This window comes from Myxine glutinosa, chromosome 9 (assembly GCF_964187855.1).
Source record: "Myxine glutinosa chromosome 9, kmMyxGlut1.1, whole genome shotgun sequence".
Classification (NCBI taxonomy): Eukaryota; Metazoa; Chordata; class Myxini; order Myxiniformes; family Myxinidae; genus Myxine; species Myxine glutinosa.
Genome location: NC_136269.1, coordinates 100,912,255 through 100,931,370, shown reverse-complemented (window position 1 = coordinate 100,931,370; position 19,116 = coordinate 100,912,255). Strand labels below are relative to the sequence as shown.

Sequence of the window (19,116 nt, the reverse complement as noted above, 5' to 3'; positions counted from 1 at the left end):
GATATACTCTGCTCTACATAAATCACTACCCAAATTCATAACATTATTTAAGGGAGCGCCGAACGCCATTTTCTCTCTTGCTCTGGCGGCTCTTGTCCTCTTGCAGTCTGGCAGTTCTCTTGCAGCGCTTGCCTCTTTTTGAGTCTCTTGGTGCTTGGACATCATTCGTCTTGCAGCTTCCTCTTGCGTCTCTCTTGTGGTTTGTGTTCTTGTTTGCGCAGCCAGCCCTTTTGGACATCCGGCGCTTCGTCTTGCACAGCCTGAGTTGAGTTGAGTCATAGCCCAAAGTGGAGTTCGCTTGCTTCTTGCACGTTTTGCTTCGGGAGAGTTGACTGGGACGTAGCAGGCCGATCGTGGGTGAAGATCGACCTCACTTGGAGCCGCTAGCCTGCGTTGGACGTGCGGTGATTTTCCTGCTGTGGGACCTCGTGGTGCTTGTGCTTGGAGCGGTGCTGGAGCGAGGGACCTCGTGGGTGCATCGGGGCCAAACGGAGCCGTGTTTGACGGCGGACAAGACAAGACGAGGGACAGATAAGGCCAATCCCCATTACATTTTACACGATGAGACAATTATTTTCCTTTAAACTATTCCTGTGTCTGTATTTGACGTCAGTGCGTGGGATCCCAATTTAGGCTTTTATTTGATTACCATCGTGTTTCATTGTTATCGGGTTCTGTGGAATAAATCTCTATTTTTGTACATTTTACTTTGGTTGTTCATTTGAGTTAATTTCCCTGCAGGATCGAAGCTGCCGTCATTTCACCAAGGTAAGCGCTTTTACCGCAGCTTCCATTTTCCTTCTTCCTCCCACGTGACCATAGTAACATCCATGTTTGGCCGTCGCCTCAATTAAATCCGTTCAGGCCTATCCGCGACCTTCTGGTGTTAACCGGAGTCGCACGACAACTGGTAGTCAGTAGTGGGATTGAACCCGAAAAAAATAAAAATTGATGTCAGAGTGTGGAGAATTTGAATGCAAAATTTTTTAGTCAGAGGCAATAAATTTGCATCGGCGATCGGTGCGCGAGACGCTGACTGCGCGTCATTAAATTTAATTTTATTCCGGTTGGAAAAGCCGTGCGGGAAAGCGACCTCCTTTACGGAGGAAGAGGTGAACGGTATGGAAGATGTGGGAAGCAGAGGGAGTGAGTCGGAAGTAGTTGGGGTAGAGGGTAGTGGTGGAACCTTCTCCGCTATCAAGGCGGTCCCGAACGAATTCCAGGCCTTAATGCAATTCATTAGGGACCAATTGGGAGGATTGGAGAATCGACAGAAGGACGATATGAAGGCTCAGGGTGAGCGATTGGGAAATCAAATTGAGGGATTGAATAACAAAATGGAGTCCCAGGGGAATGAATGTAGGGAAGGAATTAAGGGAATGAGTGATCGATTGGAGGGACGCATTGAAGGAATGGGAATTAAAAGTGATGAATGTACGACTAAATTGAGGGAAGGACGAACGAATGGTGCCGTTGGGGCACAGGAGAAGCCAACGGTGGCAAAATTTGAATCGGAACGGGGGAAGGCAAATTGGGGATTGCGCCGGGAACGGCATGTGAAGAGGTGAAAGGGGAATGCCAACAGGTGAGCATGGAGTGCCCACAGGTGAATGCCTATAGGTAAACGGGAAGTGCTCACAGGTGAGCGTGGAGTGCCAAGAGGTGAAGGGAGAATGAAATTGTAACAGGGAATGTTTTCCACCTGCTGGCCTCGAGGTTTATCAGGACTGTGTATGTCACAACACCCCAACCGGGGGATGAATTTGGAGTGGTGCAGCACGAGGGCAGTTGTGCAGTGCAACAGGGGATAACAATAGGGGGGGGGGGGGGTGGGGGGGGGTCCGAGTAATGGAGCCGGACCGGGTATTTATTGATCAAGGCCTGTCGGGGCCAGAAATTATTTGGGGTGGTGATGATGACGATAATGAGCTTGATGTGACACAGCGGCTGGGGACCTGGGACAGTGGGACAGTCCCAAGGAGGTGGAGTTTGACCAGGCCCAAAGGAGTTTGGGGGATGAGGTGAGTTGGTCCGAGGAGGTGGTTGAGGTGACCAAGGGGACCCTCACCACAAACACAAATTGGGTGCAAGTGGCTCCGAAATTTGGAATCTCGCGAGATCTTGGAGACGGTGGCAGGGGTTTTCGACGGTCCACACGGTCTCCACGTTTTTCAAAGTTAAGTCTGTTCACAATTGTATTTTGTCGAAACTGTATTTATCGTTCGGTGTGTGAACTTATAGTGTCCCCCTTGGAAGTTTCTCGGTGTTTATCTTTCATATATTAATCGTTTGTTTGCCGCGTCACGAGCAAGGCCTTGCAGCCGAAGGCTTCCCCCGTCGAAGGTTGTTCCTTCCTTCGCTGTTTTGCTAGCTTTTTTGATTTCCCCTTCTCCACCAAGCTTCACCAAACATCTACTATTTGTCTAACGTTGTAACCCCCACACCCCCCCCCCCCCCCAAAAAACAAACAAAAAAAAAACTTTTATTTCCCTTTCTCCTCGTGTGCTTTTGCCTCTGCCCACGTGCGCTGTCTCGCCCCGCCCCCATTTTCCCCTTGCCTTCCACCTTTTGCCCTGTTCAAGTGACTCGTGGTCGTCGCTCTAGGCTTCCTCTCCCCATTGGTATTTTTGTCAATATAAGATTGTTCTTCACAGTTCTGTTTAATTATGTTTCAACTATCCCCTTCAGTGTTTTATTCAGTGGTTTATTACAACACGCTGTTTTTCTTCTTATTTAAAAGGCTCCTTTCAATTTCCTCTTCAACTCATTCCATTTCAAAAAAATATTCAATCTCTTTTGATTCCAAATCACTCCATGCTCTAAATTCTCATTCATTCCATCCCTCCTCCATCGTTCTTAAACGAATCGCTAACTTGAAAATCACAACAAACCCAATTTGTTATATATGTTCATCTTTCATTAATCATCCACTTTCTAAACTCCCCCCTTGCCCCTCCCCTTCAAATCTCCCCCCCAACCATCCATCCCAAATTCTCCCTCCTCCCACCTCCTTCTCAAAGCTGCCTCCTCCCCACTTCGTCTCCCTTCTATGTCATACCTCCACCTCCCCCAACCTTCGACTTTCCTCTGCCCCCCCTCAAACAAACTCTCACTGTGCCTCATTCCATCACCATCAAACCTTTCATCCTCCTCATCCTTCCCTTTCTTGAAACTCTTCTGTAATCTCTGACACACTATCAACTGCTCTTCCTACATCCCCCTCTCACCCTTCATCTGACCCTACCCCTCCCCTCCCCTGTCCTGCACCCGATGCTCCCCCTCTCTCCTCACTAATGGTATGGACCTCAAACATCCGGGGCCTTCGCTCAAACCTGATTGATCTCTCCATTCAGGGTTGCTTCTGAAAATCCAGACTTGATCTGCTTATCAGAAACTTTCCTCCTTCAAGATGTCTCTGGTTCCTTAATATCTCTTCCTGGTTACTCCCTCCTCCGGTACGATAGACCTGAGCCTCGTCCTGATGGTGGGGTGGCTATCTTTATCAAAAACTCTCTTCCTCACTCTCCCTGCACTGCCCTCTCTCCACCCCACCCACAGGAGTACCTCTGGCTACGGCTTCCTCTCCGCTCCCACCTTTTGTTCATATGTGTTCTGTACCGTCCTCCAAACAGTGATGACTCCATTTACATTTCTCTGTCGGACAACATGGACCAACTTCTATCAACTCATCCAAACTCTCTCTTCCTCATATGTGGCGACTTCAACTGTCATCATGCCAGCTGGCTGGGTGTGGGTTCATCTCTCACCAGCCATGGCACCTCAGCAAAGGACTTCTGCGACTCATTGGGACTGACACAATCTGTCAATTTCCCGACCCGGATCTCAGTCAATGGAGTATCTTCTCTTCTGGACTTGGTTATGACTAACTTCCCTGCAAATGTCTGCTGCTCTTCTTCTGCTCCAATCGGTTCTTCTGATCATGTGCTTGTTAAAGTGGCCATCTCTCTGGCCATTCTCAGAGAGCCTCCTCAGCGTCGATGAGTCTGGCATTTCACTCAGGCCGACTGGCACGGTCTGCAAGCAGCCATCAATCAACTGGACTGGTCTCCCATCTCTAATGCCTCTGACATCAATTCTTCCTGGGAATTCTTCCAAAGCAAACTGCTTTCTCTCATGCACAGATTTATCCCATCTCGTCTTCAGTTGTCTTACCCTTCCTCCCGTCCATGGTACACTGAATCTTGTGGTGAGGCAGTTGCCCTGAAACAACTTGCCTTTGCATCTTGGAAGGCAAATCCAACTGAAGGCAATCTCAGTTCCTTCCACCAAGCTCGAAACAAGTGTGTTTCTACCCTCAGGAGTGCCAGGAAGCACTATCTCTCCACACTCAAGATTGAACTCTCAAACCTGTCTCCTTCCTCCAAATCCTGGTGGCGTCTGGTCAAATCCGTTTCTGGTGTTTGTTCCCCCTCCATCCCCTCCCTTACCTCAAATGGCTACACAGTTGACACCGCACGTGACAAAGCCGAATGCCTCAACTCTGTGTTTGCCTCAAAATCTTGTGTCCCAAACCCATCTCTCTCTGTTCCCACCTTTCCCAGTCGAACCCAACTGCTCCTGGACTCTGTATCCTTCTCTCCTGACAAGGTGGAGAAGTTTTTATCAAACCTCGACGCTGATTCTGCAACTGGACCAGATGGCATCAGCCCTCGGGTCCTAAAATCCTGCTCTGCCGCTCTATCTCACCCTCTCTCTGTTCTTTTCACCCTCTCTTTTGCTCAAGGTCATCTGCCAGCATCTTGGAAATCAGCAAACATTACCGCTTTACACAAAAAAGGTGCAAAAACAGATCCTTGCAACTACAGACCAATCAGCCTGCTCCCAATTATCAGCAAAGTCATGGAATCCATCATTGCTTCAGATATCAAATCCTTCCTCTTCTCCAATGGCTTGATCTCTGATCATCAATTTGGATTCAGACCAGGTCATTCTACTCTGGACATGTTGCTTCTGCTGTCTCAACAATGGATGGAGGTCCTCAATGCCAAACAGGAAATCAGAGCTGTCTCACTTGACATATCACGTGCCTTCGATACGGTCTGGCACCCAGCTCTGCTCACCAAACTCACCTCCTATGGTATTCAGGGAAATCTCCACTCATGGCTTGCGGATTTCCTCTCTGGTCGTAGGCAACGTGTGGCCCTGAATGGATTTCTTTCATCTTCCCTTCCTGTTCTGGCTGGAGTTCCCCAAGGTAGTGTTCTGGGCCCTGTGCTATTTCTGGTCTTCATCAATGATCTCTCCGACTCTCTGGAAAATCCTCTCTATCTCTTTGCTGATGACTCCACTATCTGCCGCTCCATTCCTCATCCCTCAGATCGGCAGTCTGCAGCGTCCTCACTCTCTGCAGACCTGGACAAAATCACAGACTGGTCAAACAAGTGGAACATGTCTTTCAATCCTGACAAATCTCACACTCTTACAATGTCTCTCCGAAAGGACCGACTGGACAACCCTCCCATCTACTTTCTCAACAATCCTCTCCAAGAAGTTCTGTCGCTCAAGCTTTTGGGTCTCACTATCTGCCATGATCTTTCTTGGGAAAACCACATTTCCAAGCTGGCCTCCAAAGCCAGTCGCCGACTGGGCATCCTCCGTCGTGCGAAGTCCTTCCTTGGCACACCTGAGCTCCTCACCACATACAAGGCTTTCATCCGCAGCTCAATGGAATACTGTTCCCCCCTCTGGGCTGGTGCTCCTGCCTCACACCTTGCTCGGCTTCACGCTGTTGAGGCCAAAGCTTTCAGAATCATTGGAATCTCCTGCGATGTAGTCAACTCCGAGGGCCTTTCACTCACTCACCGCAGGCAGGTTGGTGGTCTTTCTGTCTTCTACCGACTCCTCTCCGGCCTTGCTCCCCCAGCTCTCTCTGTGCTCTGTCCCCCCAATATTCCTTCAGGTCGCACAAGATCTGCCTGCAACCCTCTTATGGTTAAACTGCCAAAGTCTAGGCTCTCTGCTCACCTTCACTCTTTCATTCCCCTTTTCTCCCGCCTCTGGAACAAACTCCCCCACTCCCTTCAATCCCACTCCTCCCTGCAGGTCTTTAAAACAGCTGTTCACCACCATCTCTTATCTTCCCCCATCGAAAACCTTGATCTTTTCTACCCCCGGTAATTCACCCCAGAGTCCTTGCAGTGTTCATATGTTTTATTCCTCTCCCACCTCCCCCCAAGTCCTCCCGATGTCCCTGCTCTCAAATGTTGTGTTTGTGTCCTTCCCCCTCTCTCCCCATCTTGTCTGCCGCTCCCCTTGTTTTTTGTGTTTTGTGTGTCGGTTTGTCTTTTTGTGCGATTAATGTTAGCTCTTTCACGAGCCTCGATCTTGTATACAAAAAAAAACAAAAAAAAAAAAAACAGATGGGGGAGTGTGTTGGCTCCGTGCTGGATTCGGACAGAGAGGGATCAGGAGATAGAGCCTCTGGAGATTTGGTCCCTGTAGGGAATGTGGAACAGCTGCAGGGAGGGGCAGAACAACCTGTGATAGAGGTTGTTACCTGCAGCTGCGGTGATTGGACACCTAGGGCCAAAAATTTTTAAAGGATAAAGAAATTTAGATTTAAATGGGAATTTGTTTTGGAGCAGCCATGGAGGGAGTTGGTCCCCGGGCTGCGGGATTTGGATCAGGGGAGGTCAATGGTGATGGCCTCGGGCAAAGTTTGCCCCTTTCAAAATTTTGGCATGCCAGCCAGCTGGGGGTCTGTGCTGGCGAGATTTGGACATGGGGTCCAGCCATGGGTGGCATGGTGCGACCTGGGCCCCACGGGGAGTCTGGTGGAGTGTGGCGTCCCTTGTCCGTCGGGGGACCCTCCGGGCGTATGGCTCGGGCCAGCAGGGTCACCGGACCCTGGTGGGGGTTAAGACCTCCAGGGGGTCCGAGGTGGTTTCTCAAGCCTGGGATGGCAAATATTGAGGACCACAAGGGGAGGTTTTGTGGGTCGCGCTTTGGTGGTGGCACCGCGGACGGCCAACTTGGGCCTGAAGTGGTGACCACCCGGGCATGCGGCCTGACATCCTCCTCCTGAGACTTTGGGACAGCCGGCATGTGGTGACCTGCCATGCCGTGCTGGTCTATGGACATGGTTCGAACCGCATGGACAGGAATGAGACAGCCCACCGGACAACCATTGGGGCATCTGTGGAACGTGATGGTGTGAGGGTTACCTTCCACAGATGGTCCGTTATGATTTATAGACTCTCAGTTTGGGAAGAGAGCCATGGGGTTATGAATCAGGAATGTGTAAAGAGCTGAGCATATGGGCCATGCTCGGCTGGCATGTGTATGGCAAAGCATCCTTCTTTGGCGAGTTTAGTAAAAGGTGAAAAATGTTTGGCATGGATAATCTGTGGGTTAGATGTAAATTTAAGGGTGAATTTTGTGAAGAGAAATGGTGGACACTGTATAGTGATGCCATTATTGATCCAGGTGTGCTAGACCAGAGTGTTGGAGGATGTGATAAAATTGATAGATTAGCAAGACAGCCTTCACCTGGTTGCGGGGGCGACTGTGCTGATATTTGGGACGCAGAGTCATGGGGATGTAGTTGTGTGGTCGGAGGGTCAACGTGGTGCTGTGCTTGTCCGAGGTGTGTGGACCATGTCTTCTGGGTAGGTCTCCTGGTGGAGCATGGCTGTTGACTGGACCTTGGTGTGGTCAAGTGTGGGTGAGCACTGGGGGGCTGCGGTTCTGTTGACTGGGGGACGAGGGCGGCGTAGGCGACGTGAGGGGAATGCCACGCACTGTGACCTTCTCCCCCAGGGCCGAGGTTGTGCGTGCGGTAGTGTGTTTGTGGCAGCAGGTGCTCACCACATTGGCCAGCTGGGGCTGGTGCGGCTGTGTTCCTCGCAGGGGGGCCGAAGTATGGATGGTGGGTCGCACCCTAATGGACACTCATGGGCTATGTTGGCATTTTGACTGCTCACCTTGTCCCGATGACCCTTGCACGGTAGAGGTGCAGAGCTGTCGTGGCCACAGGTAGTTGTGTAGTGATAATCACCGTTGGATGCGGATCCACATGCCTGCCAGTATAGTGGGGAGAAAAGAGAAATTTGGATGACAATTTGATTGGTCCAAGGATAAATTTTGGGATTTTGTGGGTGGATGGCATTTTGGACCTGACCAACTGGAAATTACCTGCACATCAAGGTAGGTGTAAGGCCTTGATGGTTACTGTCCCAGGCTGCAGGACTTGCTATAGAAATTTTGAGGACATGTAATTTGGAGTTGGGGGCGGGTGAGAGTGATGACATGGCCGGTGAGGGGGACGGAATGTGTGCCACACAGAGTCTTGTGGGTGGCGTTTGCGTTAGTGTTGTGATTATGTGTTTTGATGTGGTCGTGAGAGTGGAAACTGAGAATGAGTGGTGATTATTATGATTATTGTGTTGGAAATGGAAATGTATTGGTTCAATGTGAATGGGATTTCACATGTGGCAGGCCATGGCAAAACTTTTGTGACACCTTTTGAACCATCTTCTCTGGAATTGTGTTGGAAAATGGAATGGCAGCGGGGGAGGAAATGTGTTTTGGGATATTGTGGGTGGGGAAGGTGTGTGTGTCCGCAGGTACAGATCAGGCTCTGAGGAGCGATGCCTGCGGCCCCCCCTCTGCGGCAATTACCCCTGGCAGCCAGTGGTATCTGGAAATTGGAGCTCGTCGGTGGAGGGTCTGGTTGGGCGCCCTGGGGTGGAGGAGACCCCCGGCGACCCGTGGAGCTGCGCGGCAGCAGGAGGCAACGGAGCCTGGTGTGTGGAGACCCTCACCGGAGGGGTAACGGCGGAAAGGGCTGTTGGGCTGTCACAGGGCCAAGATGTAAAGAGGGAGGGGGGGGGGCAATGAACTTGTAAGTCGGTTGACTTGTTTTTGGGACTGCGAGCACCACAGCCTGAAGCGCCCCCACCATCTTTTTGTGCGGTACCTCCCCGCTGCCTCGTAGTAGAAATGACATGCACACACGAATGACATCAATGCCGTGGTCCTGCCGGGGGGTGAAATAAGTGCTTGAAATGATTTGGTGTCGTAATGAATTTTTCTAATGAGTATGCGTGGATAAGGGGTTTGTGTTGAATGAATGTGGGCGAAATCCACCGAGCCATGTCACTCACCTGTAACATCTGGACAGGGCCCGCGGAAATTTAGGGGCACACTGGGGATGGCCCCGCAGGTAAGGTTGCGTCTTGTGGCATCCACCGGGGGACGCGGTCTGTAGACCGGGGTATGTACAAATGTTTAGTGGAGTTTTGAATTTTTGAATAAGGTTAAGTTTTGTGGTGAAGTAGATTTTGGTGTGTTGTTTGTTTCCTCCCTCCGCAGGAACAACGAAGGAAATGATTGTACATATTTGCATGACTGTTAAGGGGATTAGCATGTTAAGGAGAATAGGTAGGAAGTCCGGCTCACTTCCCACAGCCCTCCTGATTTATTTCATAGGTTAATTAAGTGTGAGACAGTAAGTGTTAAGGCTGGGATGGTAGCGCCTGCAGTGAACCTTGCAGGAGCTACGGTTCCAGGGGGGTGGGGGGGATGTGTTATGTCGGGTGGGGTAGTGATATGTAGAGCCAGCTAGATCTGAATGGGTAACGTGCTTCATCTGTCGCAGTAAGGAATCTGCCCTGTAATAAGTTTCATGTGTAGGCGTTTTGTCGGGTAAGAGTATACTTGTGAGCATACCAGGATGTTCGAGTGATAATTAGAGTAGGGATTAAAAGATAACGCCCGTGTGTCCTCACCTGGTAGCCAAACCTTTGTCCCTTATGGCAATGCACACCTGTGGACATGTAGTTAGGTCCCTAGTGCAACACTAAATAATTCCCTTCCCTGACATGACGTTGGAAGACGAACAGGCAAGGAAACCAGGCCGGGGCACCGCCGATGATGGCCGCCGCCAATTACACCTCCGACAGGCCAAGCCACATCGAGTGCCACGCGCCATGACCACGGAACATGGAACGAGTGTTGGGGCAGCGCGGTAGGCATGAACCTCTAGCCAACGAGTCTGTGGAGGGCACTGATTGGGTGGCGCGCCAGGGCTGACGTCACCATTGCGGGAAGGTTATTTAAGGGAACGCCGAACGCCATTTCTCTCTTGCTCTGGCGGCTCTTGTCCTCTTGCAGTCTGGCAGTTCTCTTGCAGCGCTCACCTCTTTTTGAGTCTCTTGGTGCTTGGACATCATTCGTCTTGCAGCTTTCTTGCGGTTCGTGCTCTTGTATGCACAGCTAGTCCTTTTGGAGATCCGGCGCTTCGTCTTGCGCAGCCCGAGTTGAGTTGAGTCATAGCCCGAGTTGAGTTCGCTTGCTTCTTGCACGTTTTGCTTCGGGAGAGCTGACTGGGACGTAGCAGGCGGATCGTGGGTGAAGATCGACCTCGCTTGGAGCCGCTAGCCTACGTTGGACGCGCGGTGCTTTTCCTGCTGTGGGACCTCGTGGTGCTTGTGCTTGGAGCGGTGCTCCGTGCTGTGGTGCAGGAGTGAGGGACCTCGTGGGTGCATCGGGGCCGAACGGAGCCGTGTTGGACGGCGGACAAGACAAGACGAGGGACAGATAAGGCCAATCCCCATTACATTTTACATGACGAGACAATTATTTTCCTTTAAGCTATTCCTGTGTCTGTATTTGACGTCAGTGCGTGTCGATCCCAATTTAGGCTTGTTATTTGATTACTGTCGCGTTTCATTGTTATCGGGTTCGGGCCGTCATTTCACCAAGGTAAGCGCTTTTACCGCAGCTTCCATTTTCTTTCTTCCTCCCACACGACCATAGTAAAATCCTTTTTTGGCCGTCACCTCAATTAAATCCGTTCAGGCCTATCCGCGACCTTCTGGTGTTAACCGGAGTTGCACGACAATGTCAATGATCTACCTCATTGTGTTTATTAACGCACAGGTTGTAAACCTGGTGCGTTATAGCGTTTGCCTGGGAATTTCTGTCGCTCCAAAAGTGAAGCTCGTTTCTGTCGCTCAGATGTGTAACACAGTTTCTGTCGCTCAGATGTGTAAACATGACGTCATCAAATCTATATTTAGGCTAACCATGGGCTACCCCTTTGGCTGGTACGCGGCCGCTCGCTAGTACATAATATAGGATATATTTGTTATATGTTATGTTATAGGATATATGTTATATGATATAGGATATATATAGGATAGGTTATAGGATATATATGTTATAGGATAGGAATATAGGACCCAAATGACCCAGAGGACCCAAATGACCCAGAGGACCCAAATGACCCAGAGGACCCAAATGACCCAAATGACCCAGAGGACCCAAATGACCCAAATGACCCAAATGACCCAGAGGACCCAAATGACCCAAATGACCCAGAGGACCCAAATGACCCAGAGGACCCAGAGGACCCAAATGACCCAGAGGACCCAAATGACCCAGAGGACCCAAATGACCCAGAGGACCCAAATGACCCAGAGGACCCAAATGACCCAGAGGACCCAAATGACCCAGAGGACCCAAATGACCCAAATGACCCAGAGGACCCAAATGACCCAGAGGACCCAAATGACCCAGAGGACCCAAATGACCCAAATGACCCAGAGGACCCAAATGACCCAGAGGACCCAAATGCCCAGAGGACCCAGAGGACCCTGTGAATGTGAATGAATGTGAACATAATGTGAATACTAGTAGCAATTTTACAAAAACCATGGCATAATTTCAAATCTTGACCCGAGATGATAATTATGCTACATCATAATTTCCATGTGCCAACCTGGGCGGAATCCAAGTGGATTCACTTGACTTGTTGTTCTTGTTATAAATCAATGATCTGTCTGATTGTATTGATTACCTCTGCCACCAAGGTGGATGGAGGTTATGTTTCAGCCCTGTCTGTCTGTCTGTCTGTTTGTCCGTTTGTGAACAAAATATCTCAAAAAGTTGTCGACGGATTCGGAAAAATTTGGCAGAGATGTAGCATATGTGACAAAGACGAAATGATTATATTTTGGGGAAGATCCGGATTCGGCTACTACAATATTTTAAGTGAATCTTCACCAATGGGGGATAGGGCCAACAATGATACATAGCAGGATATCTCAAAATGTTGTGGACAGATTTGGACAAAACTTGGTGGAGAGGTTGGGTGTCTGACAAGGCCAATTCGATTCGATTTTGGTGAAGATCTGAACATGGATTCCGATATGATAATTATTTAATTTTTTAAGTGATTCTTTACCATTGGGAGACAAGGCCAAAAATGATACATAGCAGGATATCTCAAAAAGTTATAGATGGATTTGGACGAAACTTGTTTGACAGGTTGTGTGCTTGACAAGGAAGGATCGATTCAATTTTGGTGAAGATCTGGATCCGGATCCAGCCAGTAGAATTTTTAAGTGATTCCTCACCATTGAGTGATATGGCCAACGAGGCGGAGGTATGCTCTCTACTGAGTGCCGTTCTAGTTTTCATATGCAAAATAAAGGTGAATGTGAGTGTAAACATCATGTGAATGTGAATGTTGGTGCACATGTTGTGGAGGAGCAGGTGTATGGTTGTGCGTCACGTGGATGAAATAGCTATCACTGTTGATAGGCAGTGGGTGTAAGCACGCTATGTGTTGGAGAGAAGTGATATGTTTAGCAGCATATTTTTCAATCTTCACAGCAATGAAAACACAGGAAATGGTGAAAACATAAGTAAAAATCAGCAGAAACCATGAAATTGCATAAAAATAAGTTAGCTCTCTGCTGGGCCACCATCGCCGTGCTCGTTCGCTCTCTTGCAGTGGGAAGCGTGGATCCACCTCGTTTTGCCTTGGCATTTCAAGACAGTGTGAGTCGCGAGTTGTTTTGCCACTTGGTGTGGACACAACCACCTCCGTTGCAGAAAACTTTTCCGTTTAAAGTTTTTAAAGTAAACAAAGCCCCCAGGTTTGAAAGAGTGGCACTCGTTATCTGCAGGTTCTGGCAAAGCATCCTTCACCTGGGAATGGAACATCTCCACAGTTTTTGTCAATGCGATACAGAAGGTGTACATCATGTCATCCAGTTGGTGTATGTCCATTTCTTTGGTCATTAGGGGAGGTAAGTAGGCTACCCGCATTGGCCTTCCCGTTAAGATTTTGTGTGTGGCCAGGCCAGTTCTTTTTGGGGTGGCCCTCATGGCCATTAGTGCTAGTGGAATGGTGTCTGGCCATTTGAGATTAGTCTCTGCACAAATTTTGGCCATTTTGTTCTTTAGCACACCATTCTGGCGCTCTGCTGCCCCTGCCGACTGTGGGTGGTACGGACAATGAAAATGTAGCTTTATCTGCATTGCTTTACACAGTTCCTGGACAATTTGTGCTGTGAAGTGTGTTCCTTGATCAGAGGAAATTTTGCAAGGGATCCCGAACTGGCAGATGAAGTCTTTCAGCGAAATTTTCACATCTAATTTCGCATCCGCATGTCGACAGGGGTAAGCTCCGACCCACTTTGTGAACATATCAACAATCACGAGAACAAATTCGTACCCACAGCATTTCTCCAAATGGATAAAATACAATTGTACATGTGCAAATGGTCCTGAAGATTGCGGGTGAGCTGCTTGTGCAGTCTTTTCCCCAGATTATACTCTTGACAAACATGTCATGTAGCACAATACTGTTCCGCCACAGGTGTAAACCCGGGTGCATACCACTGATTTAACACAGATGGACACATCCCCCCTTTGCTCGTGTAGCAAGCAGAGCTGGGATGATGCTGGAGAGGGAGGTCGATAGTGTGCGCTTGAGAAGAAGCTGGCTAGTCTCTTGTGTGGCATTCCGGTGGAGACAGGCTCCAAGCGATTGTGGCGCTGTGGAGAAGAGGTGGCAATTGGGAGCTTGGAGGAACCGAGGAGAAAAAGGGGGCCATGCTGTCTGCTTGCCTGATGCTAGTGGCGACTTCGGGCGCGGTGCGGCTGCCATCTTGTGCCAGGTTTCCGCCGGAGGGACATAGAGCTCTGGGCCTCGTCCCCAGCTGCCAACCTCGCAGAGGAGCTCGTGAGACCAGATCTAAGTGCCAGCACTGTAAAAAAGGATTTTATTTTATCATTCCCCTTGTCCATTTTTAAGTCTGTGTGTGGAGGTACCTCAGTTAGAATTTTAGTTTACCTCACCTTTCATTTTTATTCTTTGGGTTATTTTCATTAAATCATATTTAAAACTGTCTCGGTTTTCCGTCATTCAGCGGTCTTAATCGCTGGTGACAGGACAATACATACACAAGCAAAGGCACCCGTCAATGACGGTGGTTCACAGAAGTCTCACCTGAAATGAGCAATTTCCTTTGGAGTGTGTAATAGTAGAAACGGGAATTCAGCATAAATATTCATTGAGCAGATGTCGCAAAGGGTGCAGATGGTAACCTCGACAATCTCGTTCCATTCTATCAGCTAAGGTTTCCAATCCATGCTTGTTGTACCTCCGAAGTACTGCTCAGGAGTGAGGGTGATAATACGAAATCTCAGCTGGGAAATGGGTTTAGGCATGTTTTGGGCCTACAGCCTGACAGAAGATCAACAAAGTTCTTTCCATACCAACCGCAGACACCTTTGTCTCTCCACATTATTTATTCAGCTCCCGACCCTCCCCCTCTCTCTATACTCCCCATTGCTTTGATTTCAGCAATTTCCCACAGCATTTCATTCTGGTTTCTCATTCGATGATCCATATTCAGTAGTTTCAGTTTTACTGAGATATCAGTTTAGATTCGTCATTGCAACTTGTGATGTGACGCGAATAGTGCACAGCGAAGGTCAGCAAAACCGTTTTTTGGGAGGATTTTTTTTCGAATTTTCTAACGGATCTAAAGTGTTTTAGGGTCATAAAGGGGTCTAAAGTGTTTGAAGAATCAAGGTTCTTAAAAGGGCCAAATGGGGTCCAAAGGTGTCTAAGGACGAAAGAGCAAAAGGGGTCACAAGTTTCCAAATGGTCTTAAATTGGCCAGGTAATTGGCTAATCTCATTTCCTCCTAAGACAAAGTGTCTTAAAAAGTCAATCGGTCTGAAAAGTGTCAAAAAGTGTATACGTCTCAAAAGGGTCGAAACGGGTATGAAAGGGTCTGAAGGTGTAAATATCTAAGGGGTGTAAAAGGTCGAAGGGGTTCAAAGGGGCAAAAGGGGTGTAAAGGGTCGAAAGGGGTTTAAGGGGTCTAAATGGTCAAAGGGGACTAAAGGGTTTAAAGGGTATAAAGGGGTCTAAGTGGTGTAAAGGGTCTAAGGATTGTTCGGGGTCTACAGGGGTAAAAATGGTCGAATGGGTGGGCCAAATGGGTGTAAACGGTCAAAGGGATGTAAAGGGTCTAAGGGGTGTAAATGGTCAAAGGGATCTAAGGGGTGTAAAGAGTCTAAGGAGTGTAAGGAGTCTAAAGGGTAAAAAGAGTGTTCGGGGTGTAAATGGTCAAAGGGGTGCAAATGGTCAAAGGGCTGTAAACGGTCTGAAGGGGTCTAATTGGTCTAGGGGGTGTAAAGTGTCTAAGGAGTGTTAAGAGTCAAAAGGGGTGTAAATGGTCAAAGGCATCTAAGGGGGTGTAAAGGGTCTCAGGCATGGGTTCCCAATCAGTGGGCCACAGCACGTTTCCCAGGTGGGCCACAGAGACTGCCCAATATTTGCCCAGATAATATAATCTTTTCACGCACAAGGCCTAAAACAAGAGTTCAATTATGTGTGTGGTGGTGGTGGCCAGTGGTAGCCACCCACTATTCCCTGCATATTTTTTTAGTCTTGTTTTTTTATATTTTTAATTTTTTTTCTTCCTGAAACCCTTCTGAAATTACAAAACGAGGATATGATGAGCAATACATAAAGTTTGGATTCACATCCTTACATGATCGTGGAGAATTAAAGGGACAATGCGTCCTGTGCCAGAAAGTTCTCTGAAATCAATCTTTGCGGCCATCAAAGTTGAAGCTCCATTTGGAGAAGATTCATCCACATCATCAACACAAGGATGTGGACTTCTTCAAGCGAATGGAAGAGAACGTGAAGCGCCAGCGCTTGGATCAAAGTGGAACATTATTTCAGCAACACAAGCGTCTTACGGAGGCTTCTTATGCCGTCAGCCTCCTCATTGCGCAACAGAAGAAACCTCACACAGTCCGAGAGACTCTGATCAAGCCATGTGCTCTGAAGATGGCTAGGATTCTGCTTGGAGAAGAAGCTGAAAAAAAGTTCAACAAAACTTCTCTGTCAAATAATACGGTTCAAAGGAGGATTGCTGACTTGTCTAGCGACATAACAGGACAGGTGATTGCTGAAATCAAAGACGCTGCATTTGGATTGTTCTCAATTCAGTTGGATGAATCCACAGATGTTTCATCCTGTTCCCAGCTTCTTGCCTTTGTTCGGTATGTGAAGGGTGATTCCATCAAGGAAGAATTCTTATTCTGCCGTTCTCTCGAAAGAAATATCAGAGCTGTGGATGTGATGGAAAAAGTAACAGAGTTCTTTGACCATGAGGAACTGAACTGGCACAATGTGTGTGGAGTGTGCACCGATGGTGCCCCAGCTATGCTAGGAGCAAAAAGTGGCTTCCAAGTGCTTGTTTGAAATCTATCTCCAGGCATCATTTCTGTTCATTGTCTGATTCATCGGCAAGCTCTTGCTTCAAAAACCCTTCCATCTCATCTTCAGGATGTTCTTGAACAAGTCATCAAAATTGTGAACGACGTGAAAAGCAGTGCTTTGAATTCCCGACTGTTCAAGCAATTGTGCACAGAAATGGATTCAGAGCATAAGAACCTGCTTTACTCCACCAAGGTGCGTTGGCTATCAAAAGGAAATGTTGTGGCACGAGTGTTTGAACTCCGAGAAGAGATGCAGAGTTCCCTGCAGATGCAAGAAAAGCACAAACTTGAAGCTTCCTTCCATGAAAAGCTGTGGGTCTTTCCCCTCGCATACCTTGTGGATATTTTTGATCAACTGAACAGACTGAATCTACAGCTGCAAGGAAAGGGAACAACTATCATTCAGTTCATTGACACTCTCAGTGCTTTTAAACAGAAGCTTGAAAACTGGAAACGAAAGGCTGAGGAAGGGAACTTTACCATGTTCGAATCTCTTTCAGAAGTCACTATTAATGAGCCGTTAAATCCTGGCGTTGCAAAGGATGTTGTGACACACCTCAGCTGTCTCCGAGAAGAATTTCTGCAGTACTTTCCAGAAATTGGGAGAGAAGGACTGGTGCTCATGAGGAATCCTTTTCTTGTTAAAGTCAATGACGTTCAGGATGACCTGCAAGATGAACTGATTGAATTTCAAAATGATTCTGGATGCAGAGATGTCTTTGAAGCTTCCTCTATCTCTGAGTTTTGGCCAAAAATGATGGGAAGCTACCCCAACATTGTAAAGGAATGCCTTCGGAAACTCCTGCCCTTTGCAACAACTTATCTTTGTGAATCAGGCTTCTCAACGTTGGTGCAGCTGAAGACAAAGGCTCAGAACCACCTTGAATGTGAGGCAGATCTTAGATGTGCGCTTTCTACAACAGAACCTAGGATTTGGAAACTTGCAGAAAATTCAGAACATCTCTCATTAAAGTAGCTTTAAGTTAAACTGGTTTGAGTTTTTTTTCAATTGGCAGATACTGCATTGTTTTGTGTTGCAGCCCACAAGCAAAGTACCCTGGAGATGAGTTTTCAAATATTTTTTATTTTCCTGGTTATTATTGCAATGTGTTAATAGTTTCATTTCTTATTTTAAAATAAATATTTGTTTTTTTTTATGGAAAAGCCTTGAAGTCTGAAGTGTTCATTTGCCTTTTCAATAGATTTTCTTGACGTTCTGTTCTAAAAATTTCTCGCAAGACCCTTTGTCACAAATAAATTTGCTTTACTTCACTCGCATTAATTCATTTCACAAAGAAATTGTTCAAATGAGAAATATTGTTCCATTAAATACTCTAAAAGTCTAAATTGAATTAAGTTGTGGTTCGTATTGATTGACATTTCTTTGGTTTCAAAAAATTGCTATGATCCCCACTGGGCCATGACATATCAGGTCAAAAGCCAGTTGGGCCACATAGCGAAAAAAGTTGGGAAACACTGGTCTAAGGGGTATGAAGGGTCTAAGGAGTGCAAAGGGTCTAAAGGAGTACAAATGGTCAAAGGGGTCTAAGGGGTACAAATGGTCTAAAGGGGTCTAAGGGGTTTAAAGGGTCTAAGGGGTGAAAGGGGTGAAAAGGGTCTAAAGCCTCTAAAGGGTCGAAAGAGGTCTAGGGGGTGTAAAGGGTTAAAAGGCGTCTAAGCGGTCGAAAGATGTTCTAAGGGGTGTAAAGGGTCTAAGGGGTGTAAAGGGTCTAAGGGGTGTAAAGGGTCTAAGGGGTGTAAAGGGTCTAAGGGGTGTAAAGGGTCTAAGGGGTGTAAAGGGTCTAAGGGGTGTAAAGGGTCAAAAGGAGTGTAAAGGGTCAAAGGGGGTGTAAAGGGTCAAAGGGGGTGTAAAAGGTCAAAGGGGGTGTAAAGGGTCAAAGGGGGTGTAAAGGGTCAAAGGGGGTGTAAAGGGTCAAAGGAGTCAAAGGGGGTATAAAGGGTCAAAGGAGTCTAAGGGGTGTAAAGGGTCTGAAACGTTCTAAGGGGTGGAAAGGGTCTAAAGTGTGTAAAGGAGTGAAGGTGTAAGTAAAGAAATTACTTCGGGAAAAGGGTCAAAGGGGTCTAAGTGGTCAAATTGTTCTAAGGGGTGGAAAGGGTCTGAAACGTTCTAAGGGGTGGAAAGGGTCTAAAAGGTGGAAAGGGTCTAAAGTGTGTAAAGGAGTGAAGGTGTAAGTAAAGAAATTACTTCGGGATCATAAATAAATTAACTCAGGAGTGCAACATGACAATAACGGGCCAAATGACATCCTCATCACCATCACATATAAAACCCATTTACAGGTGTATTGTGGTTAAAAATCGGACGGTAAAAGTTTCGTTGTGATTAACCTTGGAAGTGCAAAGAGTATGGTCCCAAACAAAGAGCAAAACAACAACTCACCTTGTGAGGATGAGGTAATCATTGGAGGTTCACTCGTTGTCAAGTGGCAGTTTGTAGTTGGCATCACGTGGGTCCTTTTTCTCGACAAACTATTTTTTCACCCTTGAGGCTGATGTTGTTTGATGAGCAGTAAAAGTACCTTTAAAACGATGTAT

General features: G+C 47.6%; 2 protein-coding genes across 2 annotated transcripts in view; one reads left to right on the top strand and one right to left on the bottom strand.

Moving 5' to 3' along the window:
* The window catches only part of LOC144893648 (uncharacterized), a 93,559-nt gene extending 79,648 nt beyond the window's left edge, over positions 1-13,911 (bottom strand). Inside the window, exon 1 of the mRNA XM_078784584.1 lies at positions 13,651-13,911. Within this exon, the coding sequence (XP_078640710.1) occupies positions 13,651-13,776 (126 nt within the window). The 5' untranslated portion in view covers positions 13,777-13,911. The remainder of the gene's footprint in view (positions 1-13,650) is intronic.
* A 2,053-nt stretch (positions 13,912-15,964) lies between these two features.
* On the top strand, positions 15,965-17,536 carry LOC137435729 (protein FAM200C-like). The gene is made up of 2 exons (XM_068129672.2): positions 15,965-16,531; positions 16,628-17,536. The coding sequence occupies exons 1-2, from the start codon at positions 15,965-15,967 to the stop codon at positions 17,534-17,536; spliced, it is 1,476 nt and encodes a 491-aa protein (XP_067985773.2).
* The last annotated feature ends 1,580 nt before the right edge of the window (positions 17,537-19,116 follow it).

Bases quoted from the DNA above. Each gene is read 5' to 3' on its own strand.
- LOC137435729 (XM_068129672.2), top strand. From the start codon at position 15,965: ATGGAAGAGAACGTGAAGCGCCAGCGCTTGGATCAAAGTGGAACATTA. The intron at 16,532-16,627 runs GTGCTTGTTTGA...TCTCATCTTCAG, and splicing joins GAGCAAAAAGTGGCTTCCAA to GATGTTCTTGAACAAGTCAT.